Source organism: Anomaloglossus baeobatrachus, chromosome 6 (assembly GCF_048569485.1).
Source record: "Anomaloglossus baeobatrachus isolate aAnoBae1 chromosome 6, aAnoBae1.hap1, whole genome shotgun sequence".
Taxonomy (NCBI): domain Eukaryota; kingdom Metazoa; phylum Chordata; class Amphibia; order Anura; family Aromobatidae; genus Anomaloglossus; species Anomaloglossus baeobatrachus.
In genome coordinates, this window is record NC_134358.1 from 472,855,327 (window position 1) to 472,876,728 (window position 21,402).

General features: G+C 41.6%; 1 protein-coding gene across 3 annotated transcripts in view; it reads left to right on the forward strand.

Annotated features, from left to right (window-relative positions):
• Nucleotides 1-21,402, forward strand: part of SKAP2 (src kinase associated phosphoprotein 2) — a 485,390-nt gene that overhangs the window by 88,678 nt on the left and 375,310 nt on the right. For all 3 annotated transcript variants that reach the window (XM_075315339.1, XM_075315337.1, XM_075315338.1), the window contains exon 3: nt 12,986-13,011. In XM_075315339.1, coding sequence (XP_075171454.1) covers nt 12,986-13,011 — 26 coding nt within the window. The remainder of the gene's footprint in view (nt 1-12,985; nt 13,012-21,402) is intronic.

The window sequence follows — 21,402 nt, forward strand, 5'->3', positions numbered from 1 at the left end:
GCAGAGGTGCTCCCGACTGGATGGCCAAAAAATGGGCCAGTAACTACCTAGAGTAAGTGAATGGTATAGAGAATGTATATAATGTCCATAGAACAAAAAACCCCCAAGGAGGTTGGTAACCCCGAACCAGGGTAGTAAATGGAAAATCCGCTTAACAAAATGCCAAGGGGGTTTTTTGGGTGGAAAATGGACAAAAACAGAGCAGGTTAACCAAACGGCAAAGGGGTAGAGGTGAGGCTAAGTGCCCGGTAGAGAGAACATATATTACCTGAGACCAGTGGCAGGGGGCCCGACGCACGTTTCGCGGCTATCAGCGCATCGCTTGCCGCTTCATCATGGGGGAAGGTAAGAAGTGATGCACACATCCGGTGGAGTGACCCATAAATAGCTCCGCGGAAATGGGAAACGCGAATGGAATTCGCAGTTCCGGAGTCAGACGGCGCATGCGCGGGCCCGCCAAGAAGTCCCCTGCTACGTAGCCTCAGCCGTCAAGGAGTCAGGCGCATGCGCGGAGTTCAAGACGAAAACTGGTGTTTCCGCCGAGACCGCCGCGCACGCGCGGACTCCATGGAGACGCCGGAGCGCGGCCAGGGAACAACAGGCGGGCGCACGCACGCGCACAAGACTCCGGACACAGTGAATGGATGAATGGGGAGACAAAGGTGACACAAAAGAGACGCTTGGCAATGACCACAACAATTATGGACATACATGATGGCGGAAAATCATACGGAACAGATAACACAAATAAAAAGACATAAAACTACATGTCATAAGGTGAAACGTAATCCAGCACAGCCTAAAGAATGATTAATGTGCAGGCAGCCGCCAGGTGGAATTTGAAGTCAGGTCGCATCTCCAACCAAATCATGGTATATATCAAACGGACCCATCCGCTTATTAGTATTGTCACAAGGGATATGTTGCATCATATTTAAAAGAAATCTAGGAAACAGAAGGAAATATATACATAATTAAAAACAAAAAGATTAAAAGCCACAAACAACCCGATCAGTGTAATGCAATGGATGGAAGAAATGGTACGTGTTATTACGCATTTTTCGGAAAATACGTAAATAGTCACAGATAAATAAATAAACATTCCATTGCAAAAAGATGGCAAAACAATGAGAGCAAGATAATACATTCAGAAAAGGAAGGGAGGGGAGATGAAAATGGCCTAAAGAAAAGAAGCAAAACTAAGGGCCTCAATTAGGGCCAATCAGTGACGAGGGCGTGCAGGCCGCCACCCATGCGCAGTGCTGGATTAGATACATCGATGACATTCTGATGTTTTGGCAGGGCACGGTGGAGCAGCTCGACTCGTTCGTTCAGTGTCTTAATTCCAACACATTTAACATCCGTCTTACTTATAAATTCAGCTCTACCAGTATAGATTTCCTGGATATTGTCCTTGAAGTTGATGGTAACCAACGTGTTCAAACTGATGTTTTTCGTAAGAAAACATCGGTTAATGCACTCCTTCATGCCTCCTCTGGACACATGGGATCTACGGTTAGAGCCATCCCGACCGGTCAATTTCTACGGATGAGGCGGATCTGCTCATCGGACGCCTCTTTTGAGGTACAAGCTGAGGATTTAAAATCACGATTCATGGACAGGGGATATAGCCGTCGGTGCATAAAAAAGGGCTACTTAAGGGCGAAACACACCGTGAGGACTTCACTTTTACATCAGCAACCTAAGCAGATTTCTGCTGACTCAAATCCTCGTTTTATTTCCACCTACAACTCTGAGTGGTATCGGATGCGAGATGTTCTGGCTCGTCATTGGTCGGTTCTTAAAACCGACCCTGTTCTGTCTCGGTCACTCTCTCCCACACCTTTGGCCACGGCTAGGAGAGCCAGAAATCTGAGCGATTTTCTTGTCCACAGCCATTATACCACCAAAAAGTTGAATCCATTTGGCTCCACTGGTCCCGTTTCAGGTTGTTTCCCTTGCGGGCACTGCCTTGCCTGCGCCAATGTCCTCCGCAGTAACTCCTTCACCAGTTCCGATTCTCTACGCTCTTTCACGATTCAACATCGGATTTCATGTAGTACTGAAAATGTCATTTACTATGCTACTTGCAATTGTCCCTACATTTATGTAGGACTGACTTCGAGAGAATTTCGGATACGGGTGAGGGAGCATGTGAGGGACATTGGCGCGGCCAGGGCTGTGGATGATTTTTCTTTACTAAAAACTTTACCCCGCCATTTTAAAAAATACTACAATTGTGACCCTAAAGTGCTAAAAATACGTGGCATTGACGTGGTCCACTGCGGCATACGGGGTAGTAACGTCAAAAAGATGCTTTCCCAAAGAGAAACCAAGTGGATTGTGGCTTTGGACACGGTCGCTCCTAAGGGCCTCAATGAGGCCCTTAGTTTTGCTTCTTTTCTTTAGGCCATTTTCATCTCCCCTCCCTTCCTTTTCTGAATGTATTATCTTGCTCTCATTGTTTTGCCATCTTTTTGCAATGGAATGTTTATTTATTTATCTGTGACTATTTACGTATTTTCCGAAAAATGCGTAATAACACGTACCATTTCTTCCATCCATTGCATTACTCTGATCGGGTTGTTTGTGGCTTTTAATCTTTTTGTTTTTAATTATGTATATATTTCCTTCTGTTTCCTAGATTTCTTTTAAATATGATGCAACATATCCCTTGTGACAATACTAATAAGCGGATGGGTCCGTTTGATATATACCATGATTTGGTTGGAGATGCGACCTGACTTCAAATTCCACCTGGCGGCTGCCTGCACATTAATCATTCTTTAGGCTGTGCTGGATTACGTTTCACCTTATGACATGTAGTTTTATGTCTTTTTATTTGTGTTATCTGTTCCGTATGATTTTCCGCCATCATGTATGTCCATAATTGTTGTGGTCATTGCCAAGCGTCTCTTTTGTGTCACCTTTGTCTCCCCATTCATCCATTCACTGTGTCCGGAGTCTTGTGCGCGTGCGTGCGCCCGCCTGTTGTTCCCTGGCCGCGCTCCGGCGTCTCCATGGAGTCCGCGCGTGCGCGGCGGTCTCGGCGGAAACACCAGTTTTCGTCTTGACCTCCGCGCATGCGCCTGACTCCTTGACGGCTGGGGCTACGTAGCAGGGAACTTCTTGGCGGGCCCGCGCATGCGCCGTCTGACTCCGGAACTGCGAATTCCATTCGCGTTTCCCATTTCCGCGGAGCTATTTATGGGTCACTCCACCGGATGTGTGCATCACTTCTTACCTTCCCCCATGATGAAGCGGCAAGCGATGCGCTGATAGCCGCGAAACGTGCGTCGGGCCCCCTGCCACTGGTCTCAGGTAATATATGTTCTCTCTACCGGGCACTTAGCCTCACCTCTACCCCTTTGCCGTTTGGTTAACCTGCTCTGTTTTTGTCCCATTTTCCACCCAAAAAACCCCCTTGGCATTTTGTTAAGCGGATTTTCCATTTACTACCCTGGTTCGGGGTTACCAACCTCCTTGGGGGTTTTTTGTTCTATGGACATTATATACATTCTCTATACCATTCACTTACTCTAGGTAGTTACTGGCCCATTTTTTGGCCATCCAGTCGGGAGCACCTCTGCTTTGTAGGGTTTTACATTCACCTTACGTTATTTACTGTTATTGTACCTACTTTGCATCCCGGAATTTTTCCTGTTTGTCAGCCATACTCCCTATTAATGACCCTTACTTAACATAAGGACCTGCCCCAGGGCATTCGGTTTCATCTGACCCCCCCCTTTTTTTCAACCACAAACCCCCCCCCCCCCCTTTTGCCAGGTGACTAGGGGTCTATTAACACTATATTTTCATTACCCCCTTTTTTCATACCCTCGTGCCTCCTGGCTAATGGTTTTTCCACCCTTTAATCAGGTTTTGGGTTGTCATCCTCATTCATCTAGGGGGTCTGTCTAACTGTTTGATTATACTTTATTTTCCTTAGTGGTATTTCTTTGGCTTAGCCTTTTGATTGTTCAGTCAGGAGCACATCTCTTCCCACTTGGGATCTTGTGCTATTTATTTGTGACTTAACTTCCCTCACATTGGGTTGTCTCCTGACTGCTAATCACTCCTCTGCCAAACTACTTTTAACCACCAACAGGTTTGGTCCTTGGTGTTTTCACTCCCCCAGGTTAACCGCATTCATATGCTCTCATGTAGCATATTGATCCTTTTCATTCATTGTAGGCAATCAGGGGTTTTCCTATATTGAACATTTTTTTGCCTGTTAGTCCATACCCGGCTAATGTTGATCTGTCTTGTACTCATGTTCCTCACCCCCTCTTTTTATTGAACATCAATGTTTCATGTATTGCACTGTGCACCTTGAATATAAAAATAAAAAAACTTTGTAATATTTGATTCAGCTTTTTGCTCTGGTTCTCCCTTTTTTCCATGTATTTTGAGCTGCTGAAAACCTGAGTTGGTCCGTCCACCAGGTTCATCTAATTGTATTTTCCCTATGGAATGTATATTTCTCAAGGATTTTAGGTTAGCCTAGGTGTACCTGCCGGGAATGTGGGGTGCATGTGATGTTGTGACCTGTGACCCCTGGCTTGCCCAGGGCGTCACAGATGTGGCTCTTTTGATGGCTGTATCTGGCTCGCAGACAAAGCATTAATAAAAAAAAAAAATACTGTATTTTCCGGTTTATAAGATGCACTTTTTTCCCCCAAACTCCAGGGAAAGTTGGGGTGTGTCTTACAAACTGCATATGGCTTACCGGGGCGGCAGTGGTGGCGCAGGGTCAGTGATACTGCGGGCTCGTGGGGTGTCGTGGCAGCGAGCCCGCAGTAGCCGGAGGACTGCAGGCTGCTTTGAACCTCTCTCCCGCAGTTGATGAGAACGACTTCAAGAAAATGGCTGCAAAGGCGGTGTGTGCGCAGATAGGTCTCCGCAGTCATTTTCTTGAAGTTCATTGCATCGATCTTGTCAACTGCAGGAGATTTAAAGCAGCCCACCGACAGATCAATGGTCTTCGCCGCCGCGACACCCCACAAGTCACAGCAGTATCGCCGACCCTCCGCACACTGACCCCCTTGAGCCACGACACCCGCTCCTCTGTGCCCGCAGCATTGCCTATCCTGCCTCCTGAGCCGTTCCTGCACCACCGCTCCCCCCTGGTAAGTATGGCTCTCATGGAATTACTTTTTAAAATAGGTAGCATTCCTGGCTCTTTCAGTCAAAAAGGTTCCCGACCCCTAGAATAAGGGGTAGGTATAAACACAATATGTAGTCTGTAAGGCCCTAATACCGACCCTAATGAGATACCCTACCTAGTCATGGAGGTTGGCATCCTAAAAACGCAAGTGGTGCCTCTACTCTGCGTCGGCAATACAATAATTAATACACCATGTGTATGTAATAAATATCCACATCAAAATGTATATAGACTATATATCAATAAACACAAATTCCAAAGTGTGGCACTTAATTTGACTAATGATAATGGATGAAATGCCCAAAGTCAAAAAAGATATCCTGCATAAGCTGTGACCATGCCAACACAGATGAGCATACCAAAAAGTGCCAATACAAAATTCACTTGGAACAGTAAATATACAAATAGTTACTTCCCTAAATTGTGAAGCCCTATAGTGCAGCTTCTACACATTTCCACTGCATTTCAGGTTCATCAGGAGGCCTAGGAGGAAGGGTAGATGTTCCATGAAGGTGTGGATGTCTCCTTTCTGTTTGTGATATCCTGCCTATTATTGCTGCACACAACAGGTGAAGACTTTCTCTGCATTTTACGTACAATTATTTCAATGCATATCTAATAAAGTAAGACCTTTTCATAGGAATTTTTGCACTCTCCATTTTTGGAATTCTTTAATTATCTATACCAGTTTTAGCCAACAGCTTCCAGATAGTTCAGTACATTCATGAGCTTTGTATCACCCTGCCCCCACCACTGATTACAGTGTATACAGAAAACTGCCAATCAGTGTTGGGGGCGGGGTTACAGAGCTCCACATTCAAATAAGTGCTAGATCTACAGGAGAGATAACAGTGATTTTATCAAAATGACAGCAACCAGCTCAGTAAGTGACATATCATTGGAATCAGGATCTCTGTCTTTACATTATGCTGCTCTCAAATGGGATAGTAAAATCCTGGTGACAAATTCTCTTTAAGAGCTGCAATCATCCAGCCCAGACACTAGTTTAGATGTCCATTGCCCCCTTGCATGAAGATCGCAGGGAGCCGATGTAATGCTGTCAGAAGAAGAAGCCGGCTAAAGACTGCCATGTGAGCTCTTCTTTGACATCCAGCCTGCGGTTGATTATTATAAGAACTGTAATTTTCACTATTTACAGCAATATTGCAATCAATCACAGGTTCAAGTTTCCTTTGGTAACCAAAAAATAGAGCAAAAAGTAGAAACGCTTTTTTACAAAATTAAGAATTGGAATCATTCACAATCATCAGACTTGGCCCTATCTTGGATCTCCTCATACCTAACCGACCGAACTTTCAGCATCTCCCATTCTCAATTCTCACACCACTTCCTCATCTCGCCCCCTATCTGTCCCCCAAGGCTCAGTTCTTGGACCCCTGCTGTTCTCCATCTACACCTTCGGCATGGGACAGCTCATAAAGTCCCACGGCTTTCAGTATCATCTCTATTCCACTGACACACAGATCTACCTCTCTGGACCTGACATTACCTCTCTACTAACCAAAATTCCACAATGTCTGTCTGCTATTTCATCCTTCTTCTCTGCGCGATTCCTAAAACTTAACATGGACAAAACAGAGTTCATTGTTTTTCCTCCTCCTCACTCATCTCCTCCAACAAGCCTTTCCATCAAACTTGATGGTTGCTCACTCTCCCCAGTCTCACAAGCTTGTTGCCTTGGAGTAACCCTCGACTCTGCTCTATCCTTCAAGCCACACATCCAAGCCCTCTTCACCTCATGCAGACTACAACTCAAAAATGTCTCCCGGATCCGTGCTTTCCTTAACCAAGAATCAGCAAAAACATTAGTGCATGCCCTCATCATCTCCTGCCTCGACTACTGCAACCTTCTGCTCTCTGGCCTCCCTTCCAACACTCTTGCACCCCTCCAATCTATCCTAAACTCTGTGGCCTGCTTAATCCACCTCTCCCCTTGCTATTCCCCAGCCTCGCCACTCCGCCAATCCCTTCACTGGCTTCCCATCGCCCAACGACTCCAGTTCAAAACATTAACCATGACATACAAGGCCATCCACAACCTGTCTCCTCCCTACATCTGTGACCTAGTCTCCCGGCACCTACCTGCATGCAACCTCAGATCCTCACAAGATCTCCTTCTCTACTCCTCTCTTATCTCCTCTTCCCACAATCGCGTACAAGATTTCTCCTGTGCCTCCCCCATACTCTGGAACGTTCTACCTCAGCATATCAGACTCTCCCCTACCGTGGAAAGCTTCAAGAGGAACCTCAAGACCCACCTCTTCCAACAAGCCTACAACCTACAATAACCCTCAGTCCAGTACACCACTGCGCAACCAGCTCTGTCCTCATCTATTGTACCATCACCCATTCCCTGTAGACTGTGAGCCCTCGCGGGCAGGGTCCTCTCTCTTCCTATACCAGTCTGTTTTGTACTGTTAATGATTGTTGTACGTATACCCTCTTTCACTTGTAAAGCGCCATGGAATAAATGGCGCTATAATAATAAATAATAATAATAAATAATACTTCCCTTTTTCCCCAATTAATACTAATAAGTTGTAAAAAATATATATTTGGCATCAGTGCGTCCAGAAAAGTTGGATGTATAAAAATTTAAGCTTGATTAAGCCAATCAGTAAAGACGAAAAAAAATGAAAACACCAGAACTGCAGGTTTTTGGTCTCTGCAATAACACTAAAACATACAATAAAAAGCGATCAAAACATTGTATGTACCCCAATATTGTACATATAAAACAGCACCTCACCAAGCCTCCCCATCCCCACAACTTTATAGATGGTAATATAAAAAAGCATTATGGGTATTGGAAAATGGCAACATAAACAAAGTTTATTTTTTTTTTTTTAAATTCTAAAATTTTTAAAAGCACATTTACAGGTAATTTTTATTGCACAATTAACACCATAAAAAGAAATGTTGGAGTTGCGTATGTTTCTTCACCATTTCACCACACTTTAAATCCTGACCGGGCCAATTTTTTTCAATTCTAACCAGTGTCACTTTATGAGGTTATAACTCTGGGACTCTTCAATGGCTCTTGGTGAGTCTGAGATTGTTTTTGTTTATGACATATTGAAGTTTATGTTAGTGGTAAATTTAGTACAATATTTTTTGCATTTATTTGTGAAAGAATCAAAAAAGTCGCGAAAATTTTACAATTGTCAAATTTTGAATTTTTGTGCTCTTAGGCTCTGTTTTTATTTTTCCTCCTCTTCTTCCAAGAGCCATAACCTTTTTATTTTCCTGTCAATATAATAATATGAGGGCTTGTTTTTTTTCGGACGAGTTGTACTTTTGAGCAACACCATTCATTCTGCTCCATATTGTACTGGAAAATAGTAAAAAAAAATCTAAGTGCAGTGAAATTGCAAAAAAACTGCAATTGCACAATTGTTTTTAATTTTTTTCTTATTTACCATGTTTACTATTTGGTATAACTGACCTGACATTATGATTCCCCAGGTCAGTACGGGTTTGTAGATGCCAAAAATTTATAGTTTTACTTTTATCAAAGTGGTGAAAAAAATTTCAGAAGTTTGTATAAAAAGAATTGCGCTTTTGTTGCCATACTCTGAGACCTGTAGCATTCTCATTTTTCAAGGTCTGGGGCTCAGTGATGGCTTACTTTTTGCGTCTTGAGCTGATGTTTTTAGTTATATCATTTTTGTTGGATGTGACGTTTTGATTGTATTTTAATACAATGTTGCGGCAACCAAAAGAACAAAATTCTGCCGTTTTGATTTTTTTTTTCTCACTACACCATTTACCAGTCATATTAACTGACTTTGTATTTTGACAGAGCAGGCATTTCTGAACGCGTCAATACCAAATATGTGTATTTTTTATTATTGTTTTATTTGCAATGGGGCAAAAAAAATGGGGTGATTTGAGCTTTAAGGGTTTTTTTTTTGTTTTTGTTTTTTTATGTTGATCATTGGTCATTGTCACACAAAATAGTTACTAAATAACATTTCCCACATGTCTACTTTACATCAGTACAATTTTTGAAACATTATATTTTTTGTTAGGAAGTTAGAAGTGTTCAAAGTTCATCAGCAATTTCTCATTTTTCCAACAAAATTTACAAAACCATTTTTTAGGGAGCACATCACATTCGAAGTGACATTGAGGGGCCCAAGTGACAGAAAATACAAAAAAGTACACCATGCTAAAAACTGCACCCCTCAAAGTACTCAAAATCAAATTCAGTAAGTTTATTAACCCTTTAGGTGCTTTACAGGAACTAAAGCAAGGTGATATGTCTTTTTATTTTGTGCTCTATGCTGAGCACTTACATCGGGGTTTCCATCTACATGTTCGATATTCATGAGTGAGGTGAAACTCCCGACGGGTCCATTCACTATAATGAGGCAGCAGAGTTCCTCTGGGCTCCGTTTGGCCTCTGTTTAGTGGTATCCATCTATCCAAAGGTGAACAAAAGTGCTTATGACCATGCTTTTTGTTCACATCTGAAAAGAGGCATAAAAAGATGGTCACGCTGAACCACCAGTTAGATAGGAGGTCAAAGTGACTCCCTCTGTCTAATTACCATGAATATTCAGTTGGGAATTATGTCTGAATCACGTTATTCAGAGATTCACACATAATCTCCAGTGTAAGCGCTCAGCGTAGAGCACTGGATAAATATGAGCTGCGCCGTACTGGGATCTTTGGGAGGCAAAATGAACAAATCAACAACAGGTGAAGAATTGTCATTATTCTTTATTTACTCCGTTTACCCTGCGGCATTAGTAATTTAGGTGGCTTTTTCCCTCCTTTCAGTACAATTGCAGCGATACCAGATTTATATTGGGCTTTTTTTAGGCTTGGCTAGTACTATCACGCTAAAATCACTTTTTACTAAATAAGGGTTTTTTGCAACACTAAGTTTTGAAGGCTATATATTTTTTATTTTTCTGCCGACATAGTCAAGTGAGGGCTTGGGTTTTACAGGATGATTTCTTGTTTTTATTGGTACCATTTTGGGCCACATAATTTTTAATCGTATTTTATTCTGCTTTCTGTGTGGCAGAATCAAGAAGAAACTGAATATTTAGGAAGGGTTTTTTTGTACATTGTTCACAGTGCAGAAAAAGTGATACGAGAGCTTTATTCTTCGGGTCAGTGTGATTACAGTGCTATCACATTTATACAGTTTTTTATGTTTTGTCGTTTTATATCATAAAAACTATTTTATAGGGTAAGAAAAAGTTTTTGCATTGCTGTATTGTGAGAGCTATAGCTTTTTTATTTTTTTGCTGATGGAGCTGTATGGCAGCTTATTTTTTTGTGGGCCAAGATGACCTTTTCAGCGGTATAATGTTTATTTATATATGACCTTTTGATCGCTTTTTATTGCACTTTTTTTGTCAGATGTATAATGAACAGACATAGTTTTTGTTTTTTGTTTTTACGGTGTTAACTAATGTGACAGTTTTATAGATCGGCTTGTAACAAATGCGGCAATACCAAATATGTGTACATTTTTCATTTATTTATTTATTTAATTTTTTTTTTTACACAAAACAACTATTTATTGGAATATTTCTTTCCGTTCTTTATTTTGTGATTTTTAAAAAATATTTTTACAATTTTTGAAGACTTTTTTAAAACTTTTTTTACTTACTCTCCATATGGGATATCGTCTGATGCCAGCTGCATGGTACGGCAGTCCATGATCACTGCAGAGTACATTGCAGCTGTCAGGGCTGCACTTTGGAAAGAATAAGTGATCATGCAGCATAATTACTGCGGTTTTCCGTAGTCAGGTCACCCGGAAGTTGTCACAATGACCTCAAGTCACCATGACGATGATCAAGCCCTCACGATTACTCTGTAGGGGCACCAATTGAAGGGAAGAGGAAGCGTAATCTCTCGTCCAATCCCATAAGTGCTGCGATCGAGATCGTTCGCAACACTTGGGGGTTTAAACAGCCAGGGATGGCATAGGCACCATCCCTGGCTGCGAGAGCCGAGGCTCGGCTGTCAGGAAAGCAGAGTCCCTGATGGCTATTGCGCCGGGCACAGCGGCTGTATCCGCGTAATTGCCAGGATGTACATATATATACTAGGTCAGTAAGTACCTAATATCTAGGACATATAGGTTCGCGGAAGGTCATAAGGGTGTTAAACAATCTCCTCATCACACTGTTCACATTTTGATGTCCTGAGACCAAGACGACACCTAACAATTGATTAACAGTACCTTGTGATTGTGCAAGTGTCATGAGGTACTATGAGGATAGCGGGAAACTGGGGCCCCTAAATTGACCCTCAGACTAGATGGTCCTTATTCTCAGAGATACCCCTAATGGTTGTAATTTCTACGTCTCCTTCCTGGCCCTGCTCCTGACCAGCCCTGATCTTATACTCCCTCCCACTCCCCAAGTGGGAAGGTGGGGCGGGACAGGAGTGTGATTTAACCTACATAAATAGACAAACAGGGGGAAAAAAACTCTGTCACACACAATGGTATAAGACAACAAGAGATTAGGAGGAAAACAAGAGCAGGGTGGAAACAACAAGATGATGGATAACTCCTCATCAATACCATGCATAAAGCAACTCTTTCTGCAGCAAATATGGGACAACACAGCACACAGACCAACACAACAGATACTATAGTCGGCGTGGGTGTAAGATCTTCTTCAACCTAAATATGGGAAGAGCAGATGTGATAGGCTTCCTTATAACATGTGGTACCAAAAAAAACAAAATAGTGAGCTGGAGTTTTAGTTCGTGTACATGCAACTTGTAAGCTCATGTTCACACTCACTGGCCATAACACAAAGAAAACCTAAGATAAAATAATTTGGACATATACCCTGCTGTAACTAAATAAAAGCATAATGCATTTACTGTAAATAAACATAGGGTACTTAGTAAACACTATTTGATCAAAAAAGTGTAAAGCCACCCCACCGCGAAAAGGTGTAACCAGTCGGGACAGTACCTTTTCAGTGAGCTGGGCATTTCATTTAGTGCGTCCCATGGTTGGGTGTCCATAGTGGGGACCCAGCCACTGCCCTTATTTAGATTGAGGCCTGTTTTGACTCATGGTGAGGTTTTAGATATTGCTGTTTGAAAAAGGACTAAAACATGAAAATGGTCACGGCCCCTCCCCTGTCTCAGACTCTTATGCGGCTGCCCATATTGTATCAATGAATCGATCAATCTACCCCAAAGCCGGAAAGTGGAAAGGTAAATGCAACACCCTGGGCCCCATCTCCGCGCCCTCCAGTAGTAAAATAATAAAGCAGGCAATACTCCAAAGGTAGCTGTAAAAAGGGGGTGCTGTTACTGACCCAGACCCCAGATCTCTATCTCTTTCTAAACCTTGATATTTGGATATTTGGTTTCGCTCCTATTCTAAATATCTGCTGCCATTTCCCCAAACCATAATGTTTTCCAGCGTTGGCTTTTATTATACTAATTCACTTTTACACATTTCGGGCCATTGATAATTGCTAATTTAAAGGCAATAAAACGAGTATAAGTAGAAATTTGGTAATTATATTTGGATAATATGTTTGTTAGAGATCAACCAATTTACATAGTTTGCAATGACTATATAACACTAAAATGCTTATGAATCCTGACTAATGGCACAAACGACACAGTTAACGTCAGCCCAGATGACACCTCTAGGGCGAAAGTTCTGCATTTTATTACCTACTTACTATAATTATAGCCAGGCGTATTATCGCAGATTACATAATAGATTTCTTTTTCTAATTAACAGAAGTATGGTCTTATAATATGATTATCCTAACATAAATTTTCTTTCTTTTTCAGCTACCCACAGGAATTCCATGATAAAGGTAATGTTTGGTGACCCGCTGTCCCCTCACATTGTGCACTACAGCTACACACAAAAGAAAATCAGGGTCTGCAGCAAACATGCAGAAATGAGTGTCACAGCGCACCCTGCTGGTGGAGAATTGCACTGCACCTCAAAGCAGCCAGCTCTTTTTTTCCCTTTAAATATCATTAACCATTAATGCACTGGTTCTGTTGAATATTTCTATTTGTTTGAGAAAATTATGACCATCCAATAGTAAGCCTTTACCTATAATAAATGAAAACTTTTATTTGACTAATAAGAATAATCAACATATAGAACTGAATTTTTAAAAGTTTCCAATTTTAATTGATTTATTTATTGTTTAATATTATAGCACCATTTATTCCATGGCGCTTTACATGTGAAAAGGGGAATACATACCGTAGTAGGGACAAGAACAATAATCAGAAACAAAAGATATAAATATAAATATCAAGCAGGAAACTTCTAAAAAGTTGCTTAAAACTTTTTTATGTGTCATTGGGATTATCAAAAGTTTCCTTTTCCTTAGAGTTTGCTATGTGTGGGCAAATATGTATAATATACTGATTTTTTGACAAGAACATACCTAAATATTTGTGTATATTTGAACTATTATTAGTTTTAGGCTAGGGTCACATGATTCTCCATCTGAGGGCTCTTTTCCACTTGCGTACCGGTTTCGATGCGAGAGCATCGGAAGTGATATGCTAATGACCCTCTGCTGCAAGCGTCAACCAAGGGTCATATGACCATGATGCGATCTTGCAATCGTATCACAGCCTCGGACAAGAGGGAGGGAGCGCTTTCTCCCATCTCCTCTGCTGTCTGTCTCTGCATATATTGCACTGCAGTTGCATAACTGCGAGTGCAGTGCGATGCATCACACGCTCCCATAGGCTTGTATGGGGGTGCGTGAGCCGAGACTCGCTGCAAAACGCAGCATGCTGTGATTGCACCGAGAGCACGATTCATGTGGAGAAATAACAGGAAAGAGGAAACTGCCTCATTGATTAACACTGGTGCGAGGGCAATCCGATTTTTTTATCGAATTGCACTCGTACATGAAATCGCAGGTGGAAAAAAGCCCTGAGAAAAACTATCTTGACTCTTGATTCACAACAGCCCCATCATTACAAGGCTGGGGACACAGCACTGTACATTCTCCGTCCGAGAAAATGGGTCCTCTTATGCTAGTCAGGCAGTGATCAGAGTTTGACCAGAGCGGGATCCGTTTTCTCAGAAATGGAGAGAAGAGTAAGTTTCTTATCTTTTCCTTTGTGTCTGTTTGTATAAATTGGACAGTATTCAGCTTTCATCCGAGTGCTGTCCAATTTTTTTCACGGATTTAATGACTTGAATGGCCAAGTGACGTCCAATTCTTGTAGGCAAATTGAGGATGTGGCAATATTTTCTCTTGGACCACTCGGTCTGAGAAACAAAATCAGACATGTACACTACACTGCCTTATTGAACAACATTGGTGCGAGTGCGATCCCATTTTTTGACGAGTAGCACAGCGATCAAAAATGTGGTCATCTGCACAAGCCCTAAGTAACGTACCTTTATTTCTTACAGTTTCTATTGCTGCCCTAGCATCCACTCCATCTCGTATACAATACAGCCGTAATAATGTCACGTCCGGCTGCAACAGTTGCTCAGTTGAGGTCAAGTAGGATCGCCACTATGGAAGAGTCACTACTATGTATCAATTTAACCCCTTTATGACCAGGCGGTTTTCCATTTTCTGTTGTTTTTTTTTTTTTTGCTCCTCTTCTTCCAAGAGCCGTAACTTTTTAATTTTTCTGTCAATCTTGCAATATATGGGCTTGTTTTTTGCGGGACGAGTTGTAATTTTAAATGAACCCATAAGTGTTACCATATAGTGTACTGGAAACCGGCAAAAAAATTCCTAGTGTGGAAAAATTGCAAAAAAGTATGATTGCACGATTTGTTTGGGGGTATTTTATTTACTGTGTTCACTATATGGTAAAACTGATGTGTCAGTGTGATGCCTCAGGTCGGTACGAGTTCATAGACACCAAACATGTATAGGTTTACCTTTATCTAAGGGGTTAAACAAATGTAGACGTTTTTTAAAAAAAAAAAGTGGTGCACTCTTTGGGCTGTTTTCCACAACCCGTAGCGTTTTCACTTTTTGGGATATGGGGCTCAGTGATGGGTTATTTTTTGTGTCTCAAGCTGACATTTTCAATGGTACCCTTTTTGCACAGATGCTACATTTTGATCGCCTGTTATTGCATTATGTGCAAAATTTGTGACAACCAAAAAACATAATTTTGGCATTTGGATTTTTTTTTGCTGCTACGCTGTTTACCAATCAGACTAATTGATTTTAGATTTTCATATATCGGGCACTTATGAACGCGGCGATACCAAATATGTGTATCTTTTTTATTTTTTTAACTCTTTATATTTCAATGGGGCGAATGGGGGGTGATCTGAATTTTTAGGTTTTTTTTTATTTTTAAAACTTTTTTTAACTTTTTTTTCTTATTTTACTAGTCCTCTAGGGGGCTATAAGGATCAGTAGTATGATCGCTGATTCATTTTTCCTGATCAGAGCAGCATCGCTCTGATCAGGAGAAATGCTGCTCTCCTGTTACAGTTGCTGCTCTGCCGGCTATAATAGGAACTATGTCATGATAGCAACAGGAGTCATCACATGTCCATGTGCTACCATGGCAACAGCGTGATTTAAGGGGTTAACAGGCACGGGTGGATCACCTGCGCCTGCGAGGCACACATGTCTGCTGTTCAAATCAGCAGACATGTGCGGGGATTACCAATAGCTCACCGCATCAGCCGGTAGTCATCACCCCTTCATGATTTAGGACGTACCGTTATGTCCCAGGTTATAAAGGGGTTAAAGAGGTTGTTCATTACTTTAACGTTGATGGCCTATTCTTAAGATAGATCATGATTTTCTGATTGGCCAATGTCTGACATCCCGCATCAGCTTTTCTCAGTACTGGCGATGGCAGCAGGTGGCTGGAAATGCTCACTTCTGGAACTGCTCCGTCTTCTGATAGCGGCCAGGTATTGCACATCCTATTGATCTGAATAGGAGGCGGATGTGCAGTAACTTGCAGTGACCACTAGCAGAAAATGGGGCAGAGCTTAGCATTTTTGGTCACCTCCTTCTGGCACCGAAAATTGTCGGGGGTGCAGGGAATCGGATAGACCATCAATTTTAAAGTAGTGGACAACCCCTTTAAATAGTGAAGGTCAGTAATAGCACTGTAAGATAAGATGGTAAGGGTATAAAGTAGTATAGGTGTATGTATTTTTTTGCTCTTTTTTCACCATGAAAAATGTAGAGAGATGTCAGGAAAAATGCTGTGTAAAGTAACCTGATTTAACAAAAATGGATTTTCCAATGGCACATTCCCCTTGCTAATTGAATTTTCAGGACCACTAGTATCAATTTATTACACTTTCACAAGCAATAGTTATACAGAGCTCATGCATCTGCTGGACTACCTGAAAGCACACCAAGTAGTCCTCTAATGATAATCTCCTGCTGATTAAACAGTGATTTTATCAAAACTACACTAAGCAGCCAAGTAAGTGACACATCGCTGGAATCAGGATCTCTGCCACTACGTTATGCTGCTGTCAGATTAGGTGGCAAAAACATGGTGACAGATTACCTTTAAGGAGAATGGATGAATTGGAAATTCACCTATTGTTTAAATCAGGTTTTTTGTGTTACATGTATTTAAGAAAAAAAAAAAGTTCACAATTACAAAATGTTTATACTTTTTAGCTTCATATTTGTAGGTGATTCTGGAAACAAGATATGTACATTAGCAGCAATAAACAGACTCAGTCCCTAGGTTTTTTTTATTGAAGCATCTAATGAGCATGTGCAAGTAGGAAGATGGGGCAGGGTCAGCTGTGACATTACTGATTGTGATAGGAGGATCTTATGTTATCAGATGTGTATAGAGGTGTTACCTGTCACTGTAATCCTACCTCTGCTGAGAAGGATACTCCTATAAACTCTTCCTAAAAAGAAAGGAAATAGGAGTCTAAAGAGTGACAATGGACACTGTGAAAATGGCAAGATTACTAATATATTATTATTATTATTATTATTGCACCATTTATTCCATGCTGCTTTACAAGTGAACAGGGCATACACAATAGGACAAGTACAAAAATCATGAACAATATAAAACACAGACTAGTATAGGAGGAGAGAGGACCCTGCCCGCGAGGGCTCACTGTCTACAGGGGATGGGTGAGGATACTGTAGGTGACGATAGAGCTGGTTGCACAGTGGTGTACAGATCTGAGGGTTATGACAGGTTGTAGGCTTGTCAGAAGAGGTCAAAAGAGCTTACTTTTGAAGATTTCCACAGTAGGTGAGAGTCTGATATGCTGGGGTAGAGCATTCCAGAGTATGGGGGAGACGTGGGAGAAATCTTGTATGTGATTGTGGGAAGAGAAGATAAGAGAGTAGTAGAGAAGAAGATCTTGTGAGAATCTGAGGTTGCGTGCAACTCTTTGGCCAATGGCAAGCCAGTGAAGGGATTGGTGGAGAGGTGGATTAGTTGAGCAGCAGAGTTTAGGATAGATTGTAGGGGTGCAAGAGTGTTGGAAGGATGTCACAGAGCAGGAGGTTGCAGTAGTCGAGGTGGGAAATGATGAGGGCATGCACTAGTGTTTTTGCTTATTCTTGGTTAAAGAAATATAAATGATGATATAAAAAAATTGCCAATTGGTAACTTTCTGACACATTCCCTTTAATACTTTAATTTGTGAGCTAAGCATTGCCATAAAACACAGGCTTGGTGATTGTGCATTCTTAGCCATCAGACTAAAGTCACATCTATGGACGGACAGCTGGCACTACTGATGCCAAGGAGCACTTCGCTCAGCCTGAAAGGCATCACTTTTTTCTAAGTATTAATGAACAGTTAATTTGTGGTGGTACATCCTCTTTAACTTACAAAGGACAACTCAAGGCCTTCACTGGTAATGTTAGTTATTGTTCTAGTATTTTCATTGATTCAATAACTTTTAGTGGCAATTTGGTGTCATTAATAAACCTAAAGTTATAAAAGACTTAGGCTATGTGCGCACTTACCGGATTTTGCCGCGGATTTTCCGCGGATTTGCTGCATGTTTCGCTGCAGAAAATGTTCATAACATCTCTGCAGTGAATCACCAGCAAATCCTATGGAGAAAAAAAATCCTGTGCGCACTGGGCGGAATTTGACAGCTGCATGTTTTGCTGCGGGAATCCCGCAGCAAAAACAAGTGCATGTCACTTCTTTTCCGCACGTCGCTGCGGGATTTCACTCCATTGACTCAATGTTAATCATGAAATCCCGCAGGGAATAACGCAGGCAGCAAATTCTGTGCGGTTCACTGCGTTTTCCTGCGTTATTCCCTGCGGTATTTCGCGGTTTACCTCCTGTAATGTGCATCGCCTGTCTGCAGTTTTGCAGGGAAGTGATGTCATTACAGGAAGAAAAAGCCGTGCAGAGAGTAAACACACACACACACATCACACACACACATCACACACACACAGACATCACAGACACATAGAACAGACATAGAAAGAAAACGGAAATATAGAAAAAAAAGAACGTGGGCTCCGCTGCATATTTACCTTCCAGCCGAGGTAAGCACACAGCGGCGGCCCGGTATTCTCAGGCTGGGGAGGGAGAGGGGCAGGGTTAATGTCCCCCGCCTCACTCCCCCTCCGGCAGCCGAGAATATCAGCCGCAGCTGCCCCGGCACTGTCGCATACATTATGCGACAATACCGGCGTGTCATCGGCTCTTCTTGCCACCGTGTAGCAGTGGTGGCAAGGTAATACAAGGGGTTAATGGTGATGGGGGACCACCGCCATTAACTCCAGGCTTGATCATGGCAGCGTCTATGTGACAGCTGACATGATCAACCCATAAGTAAAGTGAATAAAACACAGACACCGAAAAATCCTTTATTTTAAATAAAACAAACAAGCCTCGTTCACCATTTTATTAACCCCCCCCCAAACAAAGCTCCGGCGTAATCCATAGGTCCGACATAATCCACAGCTCCGGCGTCCTGCACTGCTGACATCCAGCCGCGACTGTCACAGACACAGGCTGAAAGCAGCAGACAGCAGAGGTAATTACCGGTCATTTCCCACGGCTGGTAATGTGAACTCACTGCCGACCGTGGGAAATGCAGCGATCTGTCCTCTATCTATCCCTCTATCTATCTATCCCTCTATCTATCCCTCTATCTGTCTATCTATCCCTCTATCTGTTCTTCTGTCTATCTACTATCTCAGAATTAAATGATTTTTTTTTTTTTTTTCAATGTGCTTTATTGCATTGAATGCTATAAAGCACATCCCAACCCGCACGCGGCAAAACCGCGGCAATACCGCGAATAATACCGCGGTAAAACCGCGGCAAACCGCATGCGGTTTTCGGGTGCGGTTTCCCGCGGTTTTTTACCGCGTGTGCGGTAATCTTTGAGAGGATGCGGAATTTTCACAAGAAAATTCCATTTCCCAGTGCGCACAGAGCCTAAACACAGACTTGTCCTCACACCCAGATGTTCTGTTTTCTGCCAAACCTACATGTATATTGTCTGGCTCTAGGTCATATACCGGTCCTGTAAGTTAGGAGATAGGTATGTAGTTTACTCACAGAGCCAGTACATACAGGATAATTGTTTAGCCTTATGGACAGTGAATAGGTATGTAATAAACACTCTGGGAGAGGATTTCCTACCACAACGAGAGCATTGTGTACATGAAATACTTGTGTAATGGATTTCCTCTTTAGTAAATGATTCTTGGAAGATTCTGCAGTAGAATTTGATCTGGCAAATCAATTTAGCATGGCTGCTTCTTTTTATTATCCTCTATAATAATAATTTTATTCATTTATATAGCGCTATTAATTTCACAGCGCTTTACATACATTGGCATCTGTCTGTCTGTCTGTCTGTCTGTCTGTCTGTCTGTCTATCTATCTATCTATCCCTCTATCTATCTATCACAGGCATACATAAGTCATGGGGCTCCATAGCAGAAGTACTAATTGGACCGGCCCCAATAATAGCATATCTCACAACTTTTCAGCCCTTTTAAAGCCGTCACCCCGGTCAATTTTTCCGTTTTTTGTTTTTGTTTTTTTTCCTCTCCTTCCAAGAGCCATAACTTTTATATTTTTTGTCAATATAGCCATATGAGGGCTTCTTTTTGGCCAGATGAGTTGTAATTTTGAATTACACCATTCATTTTCCCCATAATGTACTGGAAAAACGGGAATAAATTCCAAGTGCGGTGAAATTACAAAAAAAAAATGCTATTGTACAGTTGTTTTTTTTCTGTTTGTTTTTTTTATTTAGCATGTTCTCTAATAGTAAAACTGACCTGACATTATGATTCCTCAGGTCAGTACGAGTTCGTTAATATTAAACATGTATAGTTTTACTTTCATGTAAGTGGTGAAAAAAATTCAGAAGTTTGTTAAAAAACAAAATAAAATAGCATTTTTGGTGCCATTTTCCGAGATCTGTAGCGTTCTCATTTTTCAGTATCTTGGGCTCAGAAATGGCTTATTGTTTGCATCTTGAGCTGACATTTTGAATCCTACTATTTTTAGGTAGATGCTACTTTTTGATTGCCTGTTATTGCATTTTAATTCAATGTTGAGGCAACCAAAAACCCCCCCGTAATTTTGGCATTTTGATTTTTTTTGCTCGCTATGATGACAACCGATCAAATTAATTGATTTTATATTTTGATAGAGCAGCCATTTCTGAATGTGGGGATACCAAATTTGTGTATTTTTTTATTAATTAATTAATTATTGTTTTATTTTCAATGGGGCAAAAGGGGAGTGATTTGAATATTTAGGTTTGTTTTTTCATATTTTTTAAAACTTCCTTTTACATTTTAGTTTAATAATTTTGCTAGCCCCCCTCAGGGACATGCCTACACACTTCGATCGCTTCTACCAGCATTCACACGAAACACTGTTTAGCCTGGTTTAACCTAATAAATAGTTTTTAAAAATGGCTTGGCGGTCCCCCTATTTTTCATAATTAGCCAAGGTAAAGCAAACCTTGGCAAAGACCCATTGTTATTTGGCACTTCCCAGCCTAAAAATATTAGCCCTCAGCTGCTGCAGAATTGGCGACCCGGAATTTATCACATGCAATGGCATCAGCAACTCAGTGATGTCATCACATGTGAGAAATTCTGGGTCTGGCACTGCCCAGGAGTGACCTATTCTCTGAACGAGGCTCCATAGGTTGGAGTTAATATTCAGGGAACATTGTTGGACCAATGCACCAAAGATTACATCGGAGCTTTGTGGATATTTTTTAAATAATAAATTGGTGA